The 15,758-nt window shown below is 52.8% G+C and overlaps 1 protein-coding gene across 1 annotated transcript; it reads right to left on the bottom strand.

Moving 5' to 3' along the window:
• Window positions 1–579: 579 nt before the first annotated feature.
• On the bottom strand, window positions 580–14,610 carry ACADS (acyl-CoA dehydrogenase short chain). The gene is made up of 10 exons (XM_007448200.1): window positions 14,517–14,610; window positions 13,290–13,453; window positions 3,121–3,270; window positions 2,765–2,876; window positions 2,167–2,318; window positions 1,719–1,889; window positions 1,511–1,648; window positions 1,246–1,341; window positions 980–1,036; window positions 580–833 (listed from the first exon to the last, which is right to left on the bottom strand). The coding sequence occupies exons 1-10, from the start codon at window positions 14,560–14,562 to the stop codon at window positions 681–683; spliced, it is 1,239 nt and encodes a 412-aa protein (XP_007448262.1). The 5' UTR covers window positions 14,563–14,610; the 3' UTR covers window positions 580–680.
• Window positions 14,611–15,758: the final 1,148 nt, after the last annotated feature.

The following is a 15,758-nucleotide window of genomic DNA, read 5'->3' as shown; positions in this document are numbered from 1 at the left end:
TCCCACAGGTGATCATCCCACAGCACGAATCAGACCACCCACATGCACTCATTTATACTTTACAAAGAACAGGTTAATGGGACGAAGGGCAGCTTCCACAATGACCCAGCCCCGAGGCTACAGGGCCTGAGAGAACACCTGCTTCGAGGCCTGGTCATTCTGGCCCCCACCGCACCCCACTCCTCGAGACTCCTGACCTCAGAGGAAAGAGTAGACGCTGGGTCTCTTGCTAAGCGCCACGGCCCACAGAAGAGAACTGGGGAGTCCCCAAGTGGTAATTTCTCCCTTCCCACGGCCCAGCCTCCAGATGAAGAGAATAAGGCACAGTCGGTGGTGGAGAGGGAACAAAGCCAAGAACCTGAGCTGAGGACGGGCATACTCAGACCACAGCCAGGCTCTTCCTTTCTACCAGGCAGCTCAGTCTGGGGCGGATAGAGCTGAGGGCGGCAGGTCCACCCAGAAGACTGGGTCTGGGGACCCTGGCAAGAAGAGGCGTGGCCCCCGCCGCCCTGCCCCACAGGCCTTGACGGGGAGTCAGGGGGAAGGCCACCCCCCACCCCCGTTCTGCCCCACAGGCCTTGACAGGGAGTCAGGGGGAAGGCCACGTGGCTCCTGCCCACTTTCCCCTGGTCCTCAGGCCAGCCCGGATCCCGGCAGGCACTGTCGGCCCTACCGAGGGTTCAGCTCCGGTAGCTCCTGAGCAGGTGCCCGGCGATCACCAGCCTCTGGATCTCACTGGTGCCTTCATAAATCTCAGTGATGCGAGCATCACGGTAGTGCCGCTCGGCTGGCATCTCTGTCACGTAGCCCATGCCACCCAGGATCTGCATGGCCTAAGGCGGACAGCAGAGGCTCAGGAGGAGAAGACCCCCACTCGAGGGGAAAAACAGGACAGGATCAGCCGGGGAAGGGGCAGCCGGCACACTCGCTGCTACTCAACCCTTGGGACCTCCCTCGCCCAGGCACCGGGGGCACTCACCTGGTGGGTGATGGCAGTTGCGGCCTCCGATGCAGCCAGCTTGGCCATTGCAGCCTCCTAACCATGGGGGATGGTGGCGTCAGAAACTCGACCTTGGGCGGAGCGCCCAGCACAAGGCCCTCAGCAGGGTGGGCCTGGGGGAGCCACCCCTTGTAGCAATAAACCCACGGGCCCAAGGAACCGGGACCCCGCCCAGATGTTTCCCTCAGTCCCTCCACCACCAAAGCTCTGGGCCATGCCCAGGGAGACCCCAGCCCCACGGGCACCTTGATGAAAGGCCTCTTGTTATCCTTCAGCACCGCAGCGCGCCAGGTCAGCAGCCGGGCACTCTCCAGGGCCAGGGCCATGTCCGCCAACTTGAACTGCAACAACCCAGTCCCACCCTGGCAGTCGGTGTTTGCCCTCCCTCCCCTCTCCCTGCAAGACAGGAGGGAGGAGGGCAGAGGACACGGGAGCAGGTGAAAGCCACCTGGGAGGTAGAGCAGAAAGGCCAAAACTCTCTCCCTCCGCCGCCGCACCGTGCCTCATTACCTGGATGACCTGCAGCTTGGTGAGGGGCGCCCCGAAGGCCGTGCGGTTCTCGGCGTAGTTCACAGCACAGTCGAGGGCAGCCTGGGCGATGCCCAGGGCCTGGGAGGCGATGCCGACTCGGCCCATGTCCAGGGTTTGCTGTGAGGACCGCCCTGTCAGTGGCTAGCCAGCCGGGCCCCAGGGCCCCCACCCCCGCGGCTGGGCTCACCATGGCAATCTTGAAGCCCATCCCCGGTTCCCCCAGCAGGTTGTCCTTGGGGATGCGACAGTCCTCGAAGATGAGGTTGGCAGTGGATGAGGCCCGGATGCCCAGCTTGTCTTCCTTCTTCCCTAGCGTGAGCCCAGGCGTTGGCATGGGAACCAGGAAGGCACTGATGCCCTGGAGGCCAGACGCACCCAGTGACTTTTTCACCTGCTCGAGGCCACGCCCCTCACACAAACCACCACAGGCACCAGCTCCTGTCCCTTCCCTCCGACTCCCTCAGAACCTCGCGGTGACGCCCTCTGCCGGCTCCTCTGGGGAAGGCGCCGCCCGGGGAGGGACAGGGACAGGGACAGCGGCACGTGCCCCAGAGCAAGAACAGCTCCATCGGACCTAGGAGGTTTGGATCTAGAAACTCTGAACGTCTCACTGACCCTCCCTTCGGGGTCCCCACCTTGTTCTGCAAGGATCTGTCCGTGCTGGCGAAGACCACGGCGGCCGAGGCCTCCCAGGAGTTGGTGATCCAGGCTTTGGTGCCACTCAGGACCCACGAGTCACCGTCTGCCCAGGCAGTGGTGGCGGCGGCCCCCGCGTCGCTGCCGTTCCCTGCCCCACACACAGACTCAAAGTCCACCGCTGCCTCCACCCTCCGAGGGCACCGCCACAAACTCACCCGGAACCCAGCCTCACCCCTGGCTGGTGAGCCAGACCCGGGTCCAAGGGATCAGGGTCTGGCTCCTGAGAGGAGGCTTGAGGGCCGCACCGGCTCCCACAGCTCTTGGGGTGGGGGGATGGGGGGGATGGTGACAGCTGGGTGTCTTCAAGCCAAAGGGACCCCAGGGCCCAAGTCCCTCCCTCCCAGCTCAGCCGAGGCGAGCCCGGGCTCTGTGGCGATCCCAGCAGCCAGAGCTCCACCCCAGGCCCTCACTCCTGCCCTCCGGCCCCGGGAGGCAACGAGCAGCTGACCCAGCTCGGCACCGGCCCCAGCCTGAATCTGTCACCCCGATTCTGAGGGGAGGGGACAGGGGTAGACCACTGTCCCACGGAGATACCTGGTTCACTGAGGGCAAAGCAGCCAATTCTGTCGCCACTGGTGAAAGGAGTGACCCACTGCTGCTTCTGCTCCTTGGAGCCAAACTTCAGGATAGGCCCCAAGTAGAGGGACTGGGGGGACAGTGCAGAGCGGTCGGAGGCCTTCTAGCCCAGAACACCTGCCTGCCCGCGTACCCACCCCGAGGCCTCCTCTCTGCAGAGGCCCACGCAAGGGACCAGGTCCAGAGGTGGTCAGGGGCAGGGAGCCAAGGCCGGGCTGTGCCCCGGGTGTGGGGCTGCGTGGCGGAGGGCCTGCCCCCCACCCACAGGAGCTTCCCCTCCACCGGTGTATCCAGGGCCCAGGTGCGAGACTCACGTTGTTGACGCTCACGATGACCCCAGTGGAGGCGCAGCCCCGGCTGATCTCCTCCACAGCAATGGCGTAGGCCAGGTAATCGAGGCCGGCACCGCCAAACTCCTCGGGCACATCCACGGCCATGAGCCCCAGCTCACCCATCTTCTTCACCTGGCCCCAGGGAAGGATGTCATGGCAAGGGCAGCTGCCGGGGGACGGTGCCCACCCTCTCCACCCCCAGCCCTCCTGCCCCTGAGCCAGCGCCTGCAGAAACCCAGGTCAGGTGGCCACATCCACCTATCCCAGGACCCCCAAGGCTGAGTCTGCAAGACAGCACCATTCATTGAAGCCGTCCTGTCCCCAATTTCCACCCCAATTCTACCCTGTGTCTACAGACACAACGAGTGATCAGGCAGAAAGCACAAGAAGGCTTTGGGGGCCTCTGAGGTAGGGAGCAGAGCAGGGCAGCACAGTGCCACACAGACCTTCTTTCAGTCCCTTACATGTACCACACTTCCCCTCCCCACCACAGGGCCTTTGCACATGCTGTTTCCTGTCAGTGATACCCTTTATCAACTAGTTATTATCTCCTCCCGTCCTTGGGGCTCAGCTCAAACATCATTTCTGCTGCATGGCCATCTCTGACCTCACTGAGTCAAATCCTTTAATCACACGCTCCTGCAGCATCTGTGCCTCTCCTTAGTGGTGCTTGTGCAGCTGTAATTTCACACCTATTCACGTGCTTGTTCCGATTAAGGTCTTTCTCTGTGACCACGAGGGCAGAGACAGTGCAGTTTTGTCCACTGCTATATTCCAATGCCAGTGAAAGAATGAATAAAGGGGAAGAAGCCTGGAATGTTGGACTTGGGATACCAGTGGTGGGTTTGGTTAATCATCAGTGCCCAACGCTGGAAAATGCTTTATGTGTGCTCTTCCATTTGAGTCTCGCCGAGGCTCTGTGAGGACAATGCCGAGTCAACCTCATGTCACAGGTGAGGAAACTGGAGCTCAGGGAGGTGAAGCAACCAGTTCGGGGCGGAGCTTGTAAGTGGTGGGGCTGGGACTGAAACCCAGCAGTGACTCCAGGCCCTCAACCAGCTCAGACCCTTCAGCAGGTTCCTAGGACAGATTCCTTACCCTCTGTCAGCCTGCTCCCCACCTGGGAAACAGGGACCACAACAGAACCTGCGTAGCTTTGAGAAGAAACAACTAAAACCAATGGCCTCTACGGAGCAGGCTGGGGTAGAAGAGGGACCGTTGCTTTTCATTAGAAAATCATTTTAGGACTTCCCTGGTGGCGCAGTGGTTAAGAATCTGCCTGCCAATGCAGGGGACACGGGTTCAATCCCTAGTCCAGGAAGATCCCACATGCTGCGGAGCAACTAAGCCCGTGCACCACAACTACTGAGCCTGTGCTCTGGAGCCCGCGAGCCACAACTACTGAGCCCACGTGCTGCAACTACTGAAGCTCACACGCCTAGAGCCTGTGCTTCACAACAAGAGAAGCCACCACAATGAGAAGCCCGTGCACTGCAATGAAAAGTAGCCCCCGCTCACCACAACTAGAGAAAGCCTGCATGCAGCAATGAGGACACAACACAGCCAAAAATAAAATATAAATAAATAAATTCATAAAAAGAAAATCATTTTATATCATTTGATTCCTGTAACCGTGTTCTTAGACTATGCTGACTTCAATGAAGCAAATCAGTAAGAATGTCTGCCATATTTTCTCATTTGTCTATAATTAATATTACTTCTGTGATTATAAAAGTTTGATTCCCCCCTTCCCCAAACAGTACTTACTTCATATAACTGTTTTAAGGACTAACCGAGACAATATAGATATAAAATGCTGAGCCCAGTACCTGGCACGAGGTGAGTGATCGGTGGATGGCACTGTTTAAAAAATTTTATTGAAGTCTAGCTGATTTACAGTGTTGTGTTAATTTCTGCTGTACAGCAAAGTGACTCCATTATATACCTATATAGTCTTTTTCACATTCTTTTCCATTATGGTTTATCACAGGATGTTGAATATAGTTCCCTGTGCTATACAATAGGACCTTATTGTTTATCCATCCTATATATAATCGTTTGGATATACTAATTCCAAACTCCCAATCCTTCCCTCCCCTTGGCAACCACAAGTCTGTTCTCTACGTCTGTGAGTCTATTTCTGTTTTGTAGATAGCTTCATGTGTGTTGTATTTTAGATTCCACATATAAGTGATGTCCTATGATATTTGTCTTTGTCTGACTTACTTCCCTAAGTATGATAATCTCTAGGTCCATCCATGTTGCTGCAAACAGCATTATTTCATTCTTTTTAATGGCTGAGTGGGATTCCATCGCATATATGTACCACATCTTCTTTATCTATTCATCGGTCGATGGACATTTAGGTTGTTTCCATGTCTTGGCTATTGTAAATAGTGCTGCTATGAACACTGGGGTGCATGTATCTTTTCAAATTATAGTTTTGTCTGGGTATATGCCCAGGAGTGGGATTGTTGGATCACATGGTAGCTCTATTTTTAGTTTTTTTAAGGAACCTCCATACTGTTCTCCACAGCGACTTCACCAATTTACATTCCCACCAACAGTGTAGGAGGGTTCCCTTTTCTCCATACGCTCTCCAGCACTTATTATTCGTAGACTTCTCAATGATGGCCATTCTGACCGGTGTGATGTGGTACCTCGTTGTAGTTTTGATGGGCAGTTCTCTAAGAATTAGCAATGATGAGCAAGTGAATGGCATTTATTATCATTAAGTGACTGATAAGTTCTTGTCTTGACAGTGATGTCTGGGAGGAGGGGCACTGGTGAATCTGCTGAACTTCCATAATGATTTGTGTCCCTCTACGAAACTGCTTGTTTGATTCTGCCTTGAGTTGTTCCCATGGGAAACTCTTGTTAAGACTCTAAGCTTGGGGTGGGCCTGACCGTGCTCAGGGTCTCCCATGTAACACAGGGGAGGAGACGGCTAGTGCGTGGGAGGCAGAATGACAGCCCCCCAAAGACGAGCACGTCCTAACCCCCGGGACCTGTGAATATGTTTCCTCACGTGGCAGAAGGGACTCTGCAGGTGAGATTAAGAGAAGGATCGTGAGGTGGGGGGCTGCCCTGGATGATCCAGGGGAGCTAATGTCATCGCAGTGTCCTTGTAAGGGAAAGACGGAGACAGGAGGGGCAGAGAAGGAGATGGGACAATGAAAGCAGAGGCTGGAGTGACTGCGATGCTGGTTGGAGGGGTGGGGGTCATGAGCCAAGGAATGCAGCCGGCCACTAGACGCTGGGAAAGGCAAGGAGGTGATTCTCCCCTAGAGCCACTGGAAGGGACGCAGGCCTGCCCACACCTTGATTTTAAGCCCAGAGAGACCCACTTTGGATTTCTGCCCTCCAGGAACTGTCAGATACTAAATGTGTACTATTCTAAGCCACTGAGTCTCTGGTAATTTGTTGCAACAGCAACGGGAAGCTAGTACACAGTGATAAATGGCACTCAGAGCTCCCAGGGATGTGTCATTTCGAGAATCGCTTAAAAAAAATTCTGTGGTCACCGCGCACCTGGGGCCAGCGGGGGTGATGCTGCTCAGAAAAGCTGTATCATTGCAGCTGGTGGGAATCAAGGAGGGGGTGGGAGTGGAAAGTAGACAGTGGTTTAGGCAGGGTTGTCTCTGAACACGACCCAGCGACTCACTAAGCCCTGTGCCAGCACGAGCGTGGCCTCAGAACAGAGCCCCCCCCCTTTTTTTTTAATTTTCTTTGGATTTTGGCTGCACTGCACAGAATGTGGGATCTTCGTCCCCTGACCAGGGATCGAACCCATGCCCCTGCACTGGAAGCGCAGTCTTAACCACTGGACAGCCAGGGAAGTCCCAGAGCCCCTTCTGAACCCACACTTAGGGCCTGCAACAAACCTATTCCAGGGTGGAATAAGTGTTTTATGGGGAATGCCTGTGCTGGGTCAGGAGCCAGGGTCATATTCTACCAGGTGCCAGAAATACGCAGGGTCCCCAAGATTCATGCTTAGGCCTGGACAGGAACCCCACTGAAGTGCTTTCTCTGGCCAAACAGCAAAAGAGACTGAGCTAAAAAAAAAAGCCCCAATTCTCACCCTACACGCGCCACCCAGCTTCCCTGGACACTAAGACCCACCCCCTCTTCAGCCTCTATCTCCAGTACACAACCCTGGGATAAACGACAGATCAGCCGATCACACCATGACGCCATTTCACCCCAAGAAACAGAACGGGAACCAAAATTCCCAGACAGAGTGTAGGCAGGACAAGGATTACCCCATTTTCCTGTTATGGAAGGGGGCTCACGTGCAGATGGTGCCAGTCCCGGGACACCTGGATGGGGAAGCCAGAACTCCCGGCACTCGTCTCTATACCACACCGCTGTCCTCTGGCTCTCCTGACAGTTCTCTCTGTCTGAATAAAAAGCTGTAGGAGTTCACAATGACTGCACCCAAGCGACTTCACTAGCATGCTATTTCCCCCAACCTTTCTCATTCTGAAGTGGATCTCGAGATTTCTGGCAATATGCCATGGCCAGCTGCAGGAACATTCTAGAAAAAAATTGGAGACATGGACTTCCCTGGCGGTCCAGTGCTTAAGACTCCATGCTTCCACTGCAGGGGCCACAGGTTGGATTCCTGGTTGGGGAACTAAAATCTCACATGCCGCACGGCGTGGCCACAAAAAAAAAAAAAAAAAATTGGAGACAATGGCAGTAGAGAGGAGAGACAGTACAATCAAAAAGAAGAAGAAATCAGGGACTTCCCTGGTGGCGCAGTGGTTAAGAATCCGCCTGCCAGCGCAGGGGACACGGGTTCGAGCCTTGGTCCAAGAAGAAGATCCCACATGCCATGGAGCAACTAAGCCCGTGAACCACAACTACTGAGCCCACATGCCTAGAGCCTGTGCTCCGCAACAAGAGAAGCCACCGCAATGAGAAGCCCGCGCACCGCAACGAAGAGTAGCCCCCATTCGCCGCAACTAGAGAAAGCCCGCATGCAGCAACGAAGACCCAATGCAGCCAAAAATGAATAAATAAAGACTTATATTAAAAAACTTATATTAAAAAAAAAGAAATCAGAAACAAAAAGCAGCAGCACACACACACAAAAAGACCGCATGTTCAGTTGTATAAACCATTCCTGATCTAAGCATGTTGATGGTAACTGGCTAACAGCTGCCAGGCCGCCAGGCTAATATTTTTCCCTAGCAGCCTGACCTTCAGAGCGACCTCAAGGGGAACCCCTCAGAACTGCTACCCATGGTGGTTACTCTCGGTCCCTTGTGTCTGTGAACCGGGAGTCCAGACCTGCATCCCTGACTGGGCCAAGCCTGGTGGTCTCCAAACTCCCAAGAGAAAATGTGAGAAAGAGAAGGACCCCTTTCCTAGCAGAGTGAGCCTTCAGCACCTGCTGCCTTCATATTTGGGACACATTGAGAGGACACTTCATACAAAAATAGTGCTTTTAAGTCACTTCTAAAGCTCACATATTTAAAAAATCAAATTTGTCCTGGGACAAAGTCCCAGGGAGTCCGGGACTTCCCACCAGGGAAGCCCCAGACTCCTTTTAGAGAATCAAATTCCCTAACTTGTTGAAAATTTGTTGCTTTATTCAAGGGGAAGGGGCCACGGGAGCCACCTCCCCAGTTCCCACGCTGGGTCAGTGTGTGCTAAGTGCTGGGACAATAAGGACACTCAGGATGACTTAACCATAAAATTCAAGTCCATAAAGTTCAGCAAACACCTGCTGAATGCCAAGCACTTATGGAGGGCGAGGAGGTAAGGGCGTGAACAAGACCAATCCCGGCCTTCAGGGAGGCAACTGTGGGAAATAACTGCGACACAGGATACACACCATCACGTGACAAGCACACCCAGAGAAATAGGGATTATGAACGAACGCTCCTGAAACACAGAGAGATGAATTCTTGCCGGGAGAGGTGAGAGGCGGTGCCATTCAGGGGACACTTCCAGGGTGGAATTCACAGAAGTCTGTGCACATGAAGAAGAAAAATGGGAGTATGATTTGAGAGGTTCCTATGCGGTTAACTATCATCTGAGTTAGGGCAAGAGGATGAAAAGCAGGTTTTGCACCTGATATATTAAAGATACTCAATAAGGGACTTCCCTGGCGGCACAGTGGTTAAGAATCCACCTACTGATGCAGGGGACTCAGGTTCGAGCCCTGGTCCGGGAAGATCCCACATGCCATGGAGCAACTAAGCCCGTGCACCACAACTACTGAGCCTGCGCTCTAGAGCCTGTGAGCCACAACTACTGAGCCCACGTGCCACAACTACTGAAACCCGTGTGCCACAACTACTGAGCCTGCGCTCTAGAGCCTGTGAGCCACAACTACTGAGCCCACGTGCCACAACTACTGAAACCCGTGTGCCACAACTACTGAGCCTGCGCTCTAGAGCCTGTGAGCCACAACTACTGAGCCCACGTGCCACAACTACTGAAACCCGTGTGCCACAACTACTGAGCCTGCGCTCTAGAGCCTGCGAGCCACAACTACTGAGCCCATGTGCCGCAACTACTGAAGCCCACGTGCCACAACTACTGAAGCCCACAAGCCTAGAGCCCGTGCTCCACAAGAAGCCACCGCAATGAGGAGCCTGAGCACAGCAAATGAAGAGTGGCCCCTGCTCACCGCAACCAGAGAAAGGCCCGCACGCAGCAACAAAAACCCAACGCAGCCAAAAATAAATAAATAAAATAAATTAATTTTTTTTAAAGTTATTCAATAAACATTCACTGAGTGAAGGAAAAGAAACTGGGTTCAGTTTCATACATATAAATATGCACATATAGGGACTTCCCTGGCAGCCCAGTGGTTAGGACTCCACGCTTCCACTGCAGGGGCCCAGGTTCCATCCCTGATCAGGGAACTAAGATCCCACAAGATGCTCAGTGCGGCCACAAAAAAAAAAAATTGCACATATACATTTCCCGGTTCCGGAGTCCAAAGCTGGTTTGGAAACACCATTCTATTTCCTATTTCCCTTTATAACATAAAAGCATTATAAACTCATAACTGTTTCTTTTTTTTTTTTCCTCGGGGGCAGGGGTTATTAGGTTTGGACACAGAAAGAGTAAAGTTCCGCTTAGATTACAAAACAAGCCAAGTGAGCAGAAACTGGCACTAGCTTTCCACCTCCTTCGTGGCCTGCCCACCTCTCAATTCTTCTCCCCTTGACTCTTCCCCAGTAAACCCACTTTTCTTGGGGGAAAAAAATTCTTCAGGAAAAAAATATTAGAAATCACTAACTAGGGACTTCCCTGGTGGTCCAGTGGGTAAGACTCCGCACTCCCAATGCAGGGGGCCCAGGTCGATCCCTGGTTGGGGAACTAGATCCACACGCATGCCGCAACTAAGAGATCCCGCATTCCGCAACTAAGACCCGGTGCAGCCAAAGTAAATAAATAAATTTTTAAAAAGAAGAAAAAAAAAAAGAAAGAAAGAAATCACTAACTAAGCATCTCCTGTAGGCCGGTGGGGTGGGGAGGCTCAGAGTCTACATCTGGCTCCTCCAATCCCAGCTGTGTGACTGCTGACCAAGAAATGTAACCCCTGGCTTCAGTTTCCTCATCTGAAGACTGGAGATCAATGAAGTAACTGCCTCAGGGTGTTTTGCTGAAGATTTAATGGATAAGTACCTGGAATACAGTAACCCCCAAATGATAGTTACTCCTGTTATTATTACTGTGTCATTTTAAAACACTAGTGGACACACAGCACAGGGAGATCAGCTTGGTGCTTTGTGACCACCTAGAGGGGTGGGATAGGGAGGGTGGGAGGGAGACGCAAGAGGGAGGAGATATGGGGATATATGTATATATATAGCTGATTCACTTTGTTGTAAAGCAGAAACTAACACACCATTGTAAAGCAATTATACTCTAATAAAGATGTTTAAAAAAATAAAAATAAAAAACACTAGTGGTATTATTTTTAATTTTGCAAAACCTGCCCTATTATCCCTGTGTCTACTGCTTTGACCCTTCTGCCTGTTTAAGCCCTGGATTCCCTTCTGTAATGGGGGGAGCTGAGCACTACCCACAGTAACAGAGAGTGATAAAAGCAAAAAGCCAACCGGCCTCAATCCTTAGCGAAGGGAAACATTGAGCAACCTCTGCATCCCATCAGCCACCAAAACGACAGAGTCCAGTTTGTGTGGGGCAGGGGCAAGATCAGAAGATCTATTTCTCTAGTTCTGAGCTCTACGACCTCAGGCAATTCCTACAACTGCTCCTACATCCTCTAGACAAAGGAAATAATAGCAGGACTCCTGATAACCTAACCAGATTACAGATATGAAAACACCTGTCCAAGATCAAACCAAATAAATGCTATCACTACTCTGAGCTAGGTCATGCATCAGCAAGTCTGGACTGAGCAGCCTCCGGGGGCCAGAATGTGTCAGAAGGCAGGAGGCAGATGCTTTTGATCTCTTCCTTCCACATCCATTTCTGCCACTATTTAGTGGCAGGATCAATTTGCAAACTTCCCCGCCCTATAAAGCAAGTAAGAGATTACAAAACCAGAGGACTGGTGAAGAGTTGGCTGGTAGAAAGCCTGTTTCTACTGCCAGTTTTCTTGCACAAAGCAAGTCTATGTCTGTAATATAATAAGTATTATAATTTGAGGGAATATAGGAAAAATAAATCAAGTGGTCTGTCATTTGGCCATAAGAGTCCCAATATACAGCCATGTCTTGGACAACTGCTCTGAGGGCAGCACCAGAGCGTGGCGGTATGGAGGATACAGGGGTAGTTTAGGCCATTGACGATAATATTGCCGATTAGAACAGGGCTTCCCAGGTGGGCTTCTGGGACAAGCACGTGGCTAGTGGATGGAGCAGGGTTTTGGAGCCAATCACACCAGGTCTACTGGTCCATAGACAGTATGCCTTGGAAAATCACTTCACCTCTCTGTGCCTCAATTTTCTCAACTGTAATAAAAATAATAATAGTATTAATAGCTTCTGGTTTTCAAGTACCAGGCACCATGAACTTGACATATATGATCTCCCACAATCCTTGCAAGCATTCCAGGAAGCCAAATGGAGATTAGACGTGCAGCTGGGGATGCCCTCAGGACTAAATGAGATGACATGATTTCAATGCTTAACACCTAAACATTGCCCAACTAATTTTGGTGCTCAGAATGCCACTTGCCTACCCCACTTTGAGCTCCTTGGGTATTCCCACAGTCCAGGCACAGTGCCCAATACACTGTGAACACACAACATTCACTAAGCTGGAAAAGTGGCCCCAGAGCCTATGAGGCATGTGAATGGTGATCACAACTCTTGAATTCCTCAGACTGGAAAACAGGCGTGGAGAAGAGGCCAGACAGATTGGCTCTTTCACAAGTTATGTACTCAACAAATATCTATTAAGTATACTGTGTGCCAGACATCTTGCCAAGCCAGGGGATGGAGACAGCAGGAACATCTCAAACTTGTCATTACAGATGGAGTGATACAACGGCACGGGAAGGAGGGGACTGACTGGGATCTCAGCAGCTGGCAGAAGACAGACTTGGGTTCAAATTTTAGCTCTGTAACTCATTAGCTCCATGACCTTGGGCACATTATTTAATCCTCTCATCAATCTGAGTTTCATCAACTATACAAAAGGGTATGTAATAATGGCACCTTCATCTCATAGGACAGTTTTAAGAAACAGATAAGCTAGGGACTTCTCTGGAGGTCCAGCAGTTAAGAATCCGAGCTTTCACTGCAGGGGGACGCAGGTTCTCTCCCTGGTCGGGGAGCTAAGATCCCGCATGCCGCGTGGTGCAGCCAAAAAAACAGAAAAGAAACAGATGAGCTAACCCATCGGAACTTAGGACAATGCCGAGCACATGGTCAGCATCTTATAAGTGTTAACTATTACTATCAACACAACGCCCAGTACGTAGTAAAGCATATCAACCATCCACCATTATTACTGTTATTCCAGAAGTTACATCCTGGCTATAGGCCTCATTCTGGACAAGGGAAGGAAACCTCCAGGGCATTTTCTGGGTCCCAGGACCACACCCCCACCCCCACCCCCCACTTAGGGTTCCTTGATTGCAGTCTCTGTGCCTCTGGATGTCACTGTCGCCAATCATCCTGGAGCTGATGGTACCTGTACTCTTAAACTCTCACCTGAGCCGCCGGAAAGCGATGTTCCTTGTCCAACTGGGCCGCGATGGGAAAGAGCTCCTTCTCAGCAAAGTCCCGGCACGTCTGACGAAGCATCTGGTGTGTCTCAGGCAGTTCCACAGACTGGTAGATGGTATGTAAGCAACGCCAGTCCTGAGGCCGGAGAGCTGCCAATGAGAGGAAGAGTAGTCAGTGGAAGGGGAATGTAAGAGGTCTTGCGTAGTAGTAATAATAATAATAATAGTGATCCACTAACTGGGTGGTTCTCCACCACGGATGATTTTGTCCCCCAAGGAACATCTGGCAATGTCTGGAGACATATTTGGTTGTCTCAACCGAAGGGTGGTATGGAGTGGGTAGAGGCCAGGAATACTGCTAAACATTGTATAGGACAGATACCATGACAAAAAATTATAGGCCCAAAATGTTGATAGCGCTGCTGTTGGGAATAGCACTGAATGCTTACTATGCTTCCTAAACACTTTGTACAACGATCCCACTCAATCACCAGTATAACACCAATAATAGTAAGAGCACAGCTCTGTGACCTCAGGCGAGGATCCTAACTTCACAGGTTTCTCTAAATGTGGAGGACAGCAGTACTCAGCTCCTGGGCTGGGAGGATGAGATACTGACTGTAGCACTTAGCACGGGGCCTGGCAGAGACAGCTCTCAAAGAGGGTCCCCTTTATTATTATTCAGGGTGAGTGGGTCTTGACCAGGCAAAGGAAGCCCTGGCTACAGGTGTCACTGCTGCTACAGCTGGGGAGAAATGAGAAGATGGGAAAGGTACTTCATGCAATCAGCCACAAGCGCTAACACTGAGCACCTGTATAATGCCAGGCACCTGTGATTTAATCCTTATAACAACTCTATGAGAACAACAGTATTACTGTGGTCATTTTACACAAGAGCCAGCTGAGGCTGACAGGGGCCCAAGGTCACATAAGCAATCTGGGTTCAATCCCAGGGCTGGCTCCCGAGGAATGGCGCACCCTGAACCTCCGCTGAAGGTGCAATGAAGGAAGGGGAATGTGAGTGCAGCGGTGAAAACTGGGCTGGGAGTGGGGATCAGAGCAGGTGCCGGGGCCACGCAGGCGCAAGGAGAAGCCCAACTGGGGCAAAGGCCGCGCGTTGCCGGAGGGGCACCGCCAGCCCGCCTGTGTCAGGCGAGAATCGGCCTCCGGGATCCACGCCCGCCCGGCCCGCCCCGGGTCGGAGCGCACTCACCTCCGCGGACGGGGCCGCAGGCCCGGGCGAGCAGCGTGGCGGCCATGGAGGACGGAGACCGGCAATGGCACTGGGTTTCTTCCAGGAGACCTCGGGCCGCGAGCGCGGGTTCCGGGCTGCGGGGGGCGGGGCCGGCGCGGGGCGGGGGAGAGGGGGCCGGCGGGGCGGGGCCGGCGCGCTCGCGCTCCGGGGGCGGGGCCTGCCTCGGGTCCTCCTGAGCCCCGCCTCCCTCCCAGGAGATAAATCAAACTGTCCGGTGTTTGGGGAAGTCACCGAAATCGGTTTCAGGCCGATCTTAAAGCTCTTCGGGGGTGGGGCGGCTATCTCTCCTAAAATCCAATTCCGTGGCCTAAAAAGCCCTATCTGGCCTTCCCCCGCCTCCCTCCCCGGCCCCACGCCCACCATGCTCTTGCTGTAGCCTCACAGGGCAGCTTTTCTTTAATACTTGTAGCTGGTTCCTGTCTCCAAATCTTTGCAGTCACCGTTCCCTCATCTGGAACTCTCCTTCCCTTCATAACTCGCTGAGGCCTGCCCTGACCGCAGGAGGCCAGTGTTTCCCCCCACACGCTCTCCATCCCGTTGTTTTATTTATTCCTGGCACGTAGCATCTGAAATCTTATCAAGTCCCCTGTAAGTCTGAGCGCCAAGAGGGACAAGGGTCTTGTCTTGCGCTGGTGCTCATTATGTAGACATGGGGAGTTGGGTTGCTGGGAGGTTGTGCAGATGGGGTGGCACTGCTGCTTCCCTGTTCCATTGTGGTCCCACCGTCTCACTCCCAACTGGGGGGCAGAGCCCCCCCACCCCACCCCTCCACCGGGAGCAAGGGGCACTGCTCCTTAGCGTCCGTCAGGACGCCTTCACCCTGCCCAAAAAAACACGGCGATTTCACTTGCCTGCCAAGGGTCTTGCATGGGCACAGGTGTGAGTCAGACTTCCACAGGCTCCAGTCACCTCCCACATGCCCCCAGGAACCCAGTCTCTCCAGCTGCCTTTCTTCCCCCATAACTCAGCCAGGCGTCTGTCCCCAGCACTGACCCACATGCCAAAAGTTCTGTCTTCCTTTAAGACCTTGCTCTGCTTCCTGCAGATCTATTAAAAGATGCGGCAAAGTCTTTCAAATGTTACCTTGCACTTAAAAGAAATGCATTCAGGGGCTTCCCTGGTAGTGCAGTGGTTGAGAGTTCGCCTGCCGATGCAGGGGACGGGGGTTCGTGCCCACATGCTGCGGAGCGGCTGGGCCCG

This window comes from Lipotes vexillifer, unplaced genomic scaffold, assembly GCF_000442215.2.
Source record: "Lipotes vexillifer unplaced genomic scaffold, Lipotes_vexillifer_v1.1 scaffold236, whole genome shotgun sequence".
NCBI classification, from domain to species: Eukaryota; Metazoa; Chordata; class Mammalia; order Artiodactyla; family Lipotidae; genus Lipotes; species Lipotes vexillifer.
The sequence above is the reverse complement of the archived record's forward strand: the minus strand, read 5'-3'. Positions and strand labels throughout refer to the sequence as shown.

Bases quoted from the DNA above. Each gene is read 5' to 3' on its own strand.
- ACADS (XM_007448200.1), bottom strand. From the start codon at position 14,562: ATGGCCGCCACGCTGCTCGCCCGGGCCTGCGGCCCCGTCCGCGGAG. The intron at 1,649-1,718 runs GTGAGCCCAGCC...CGGTCCTCACAG, and splicing joins TGGGCTTCAAGATTGCCATG to CAAACCCTGGACATGGGCCG. The intron at 1,037-1,245 runs GTGCCCGTGGGG...CCCCATGGTTAG, and splicing joins ACAAGAGGCCTTTCATCAAG to GAGGCTGCAATGGCCAAGCT.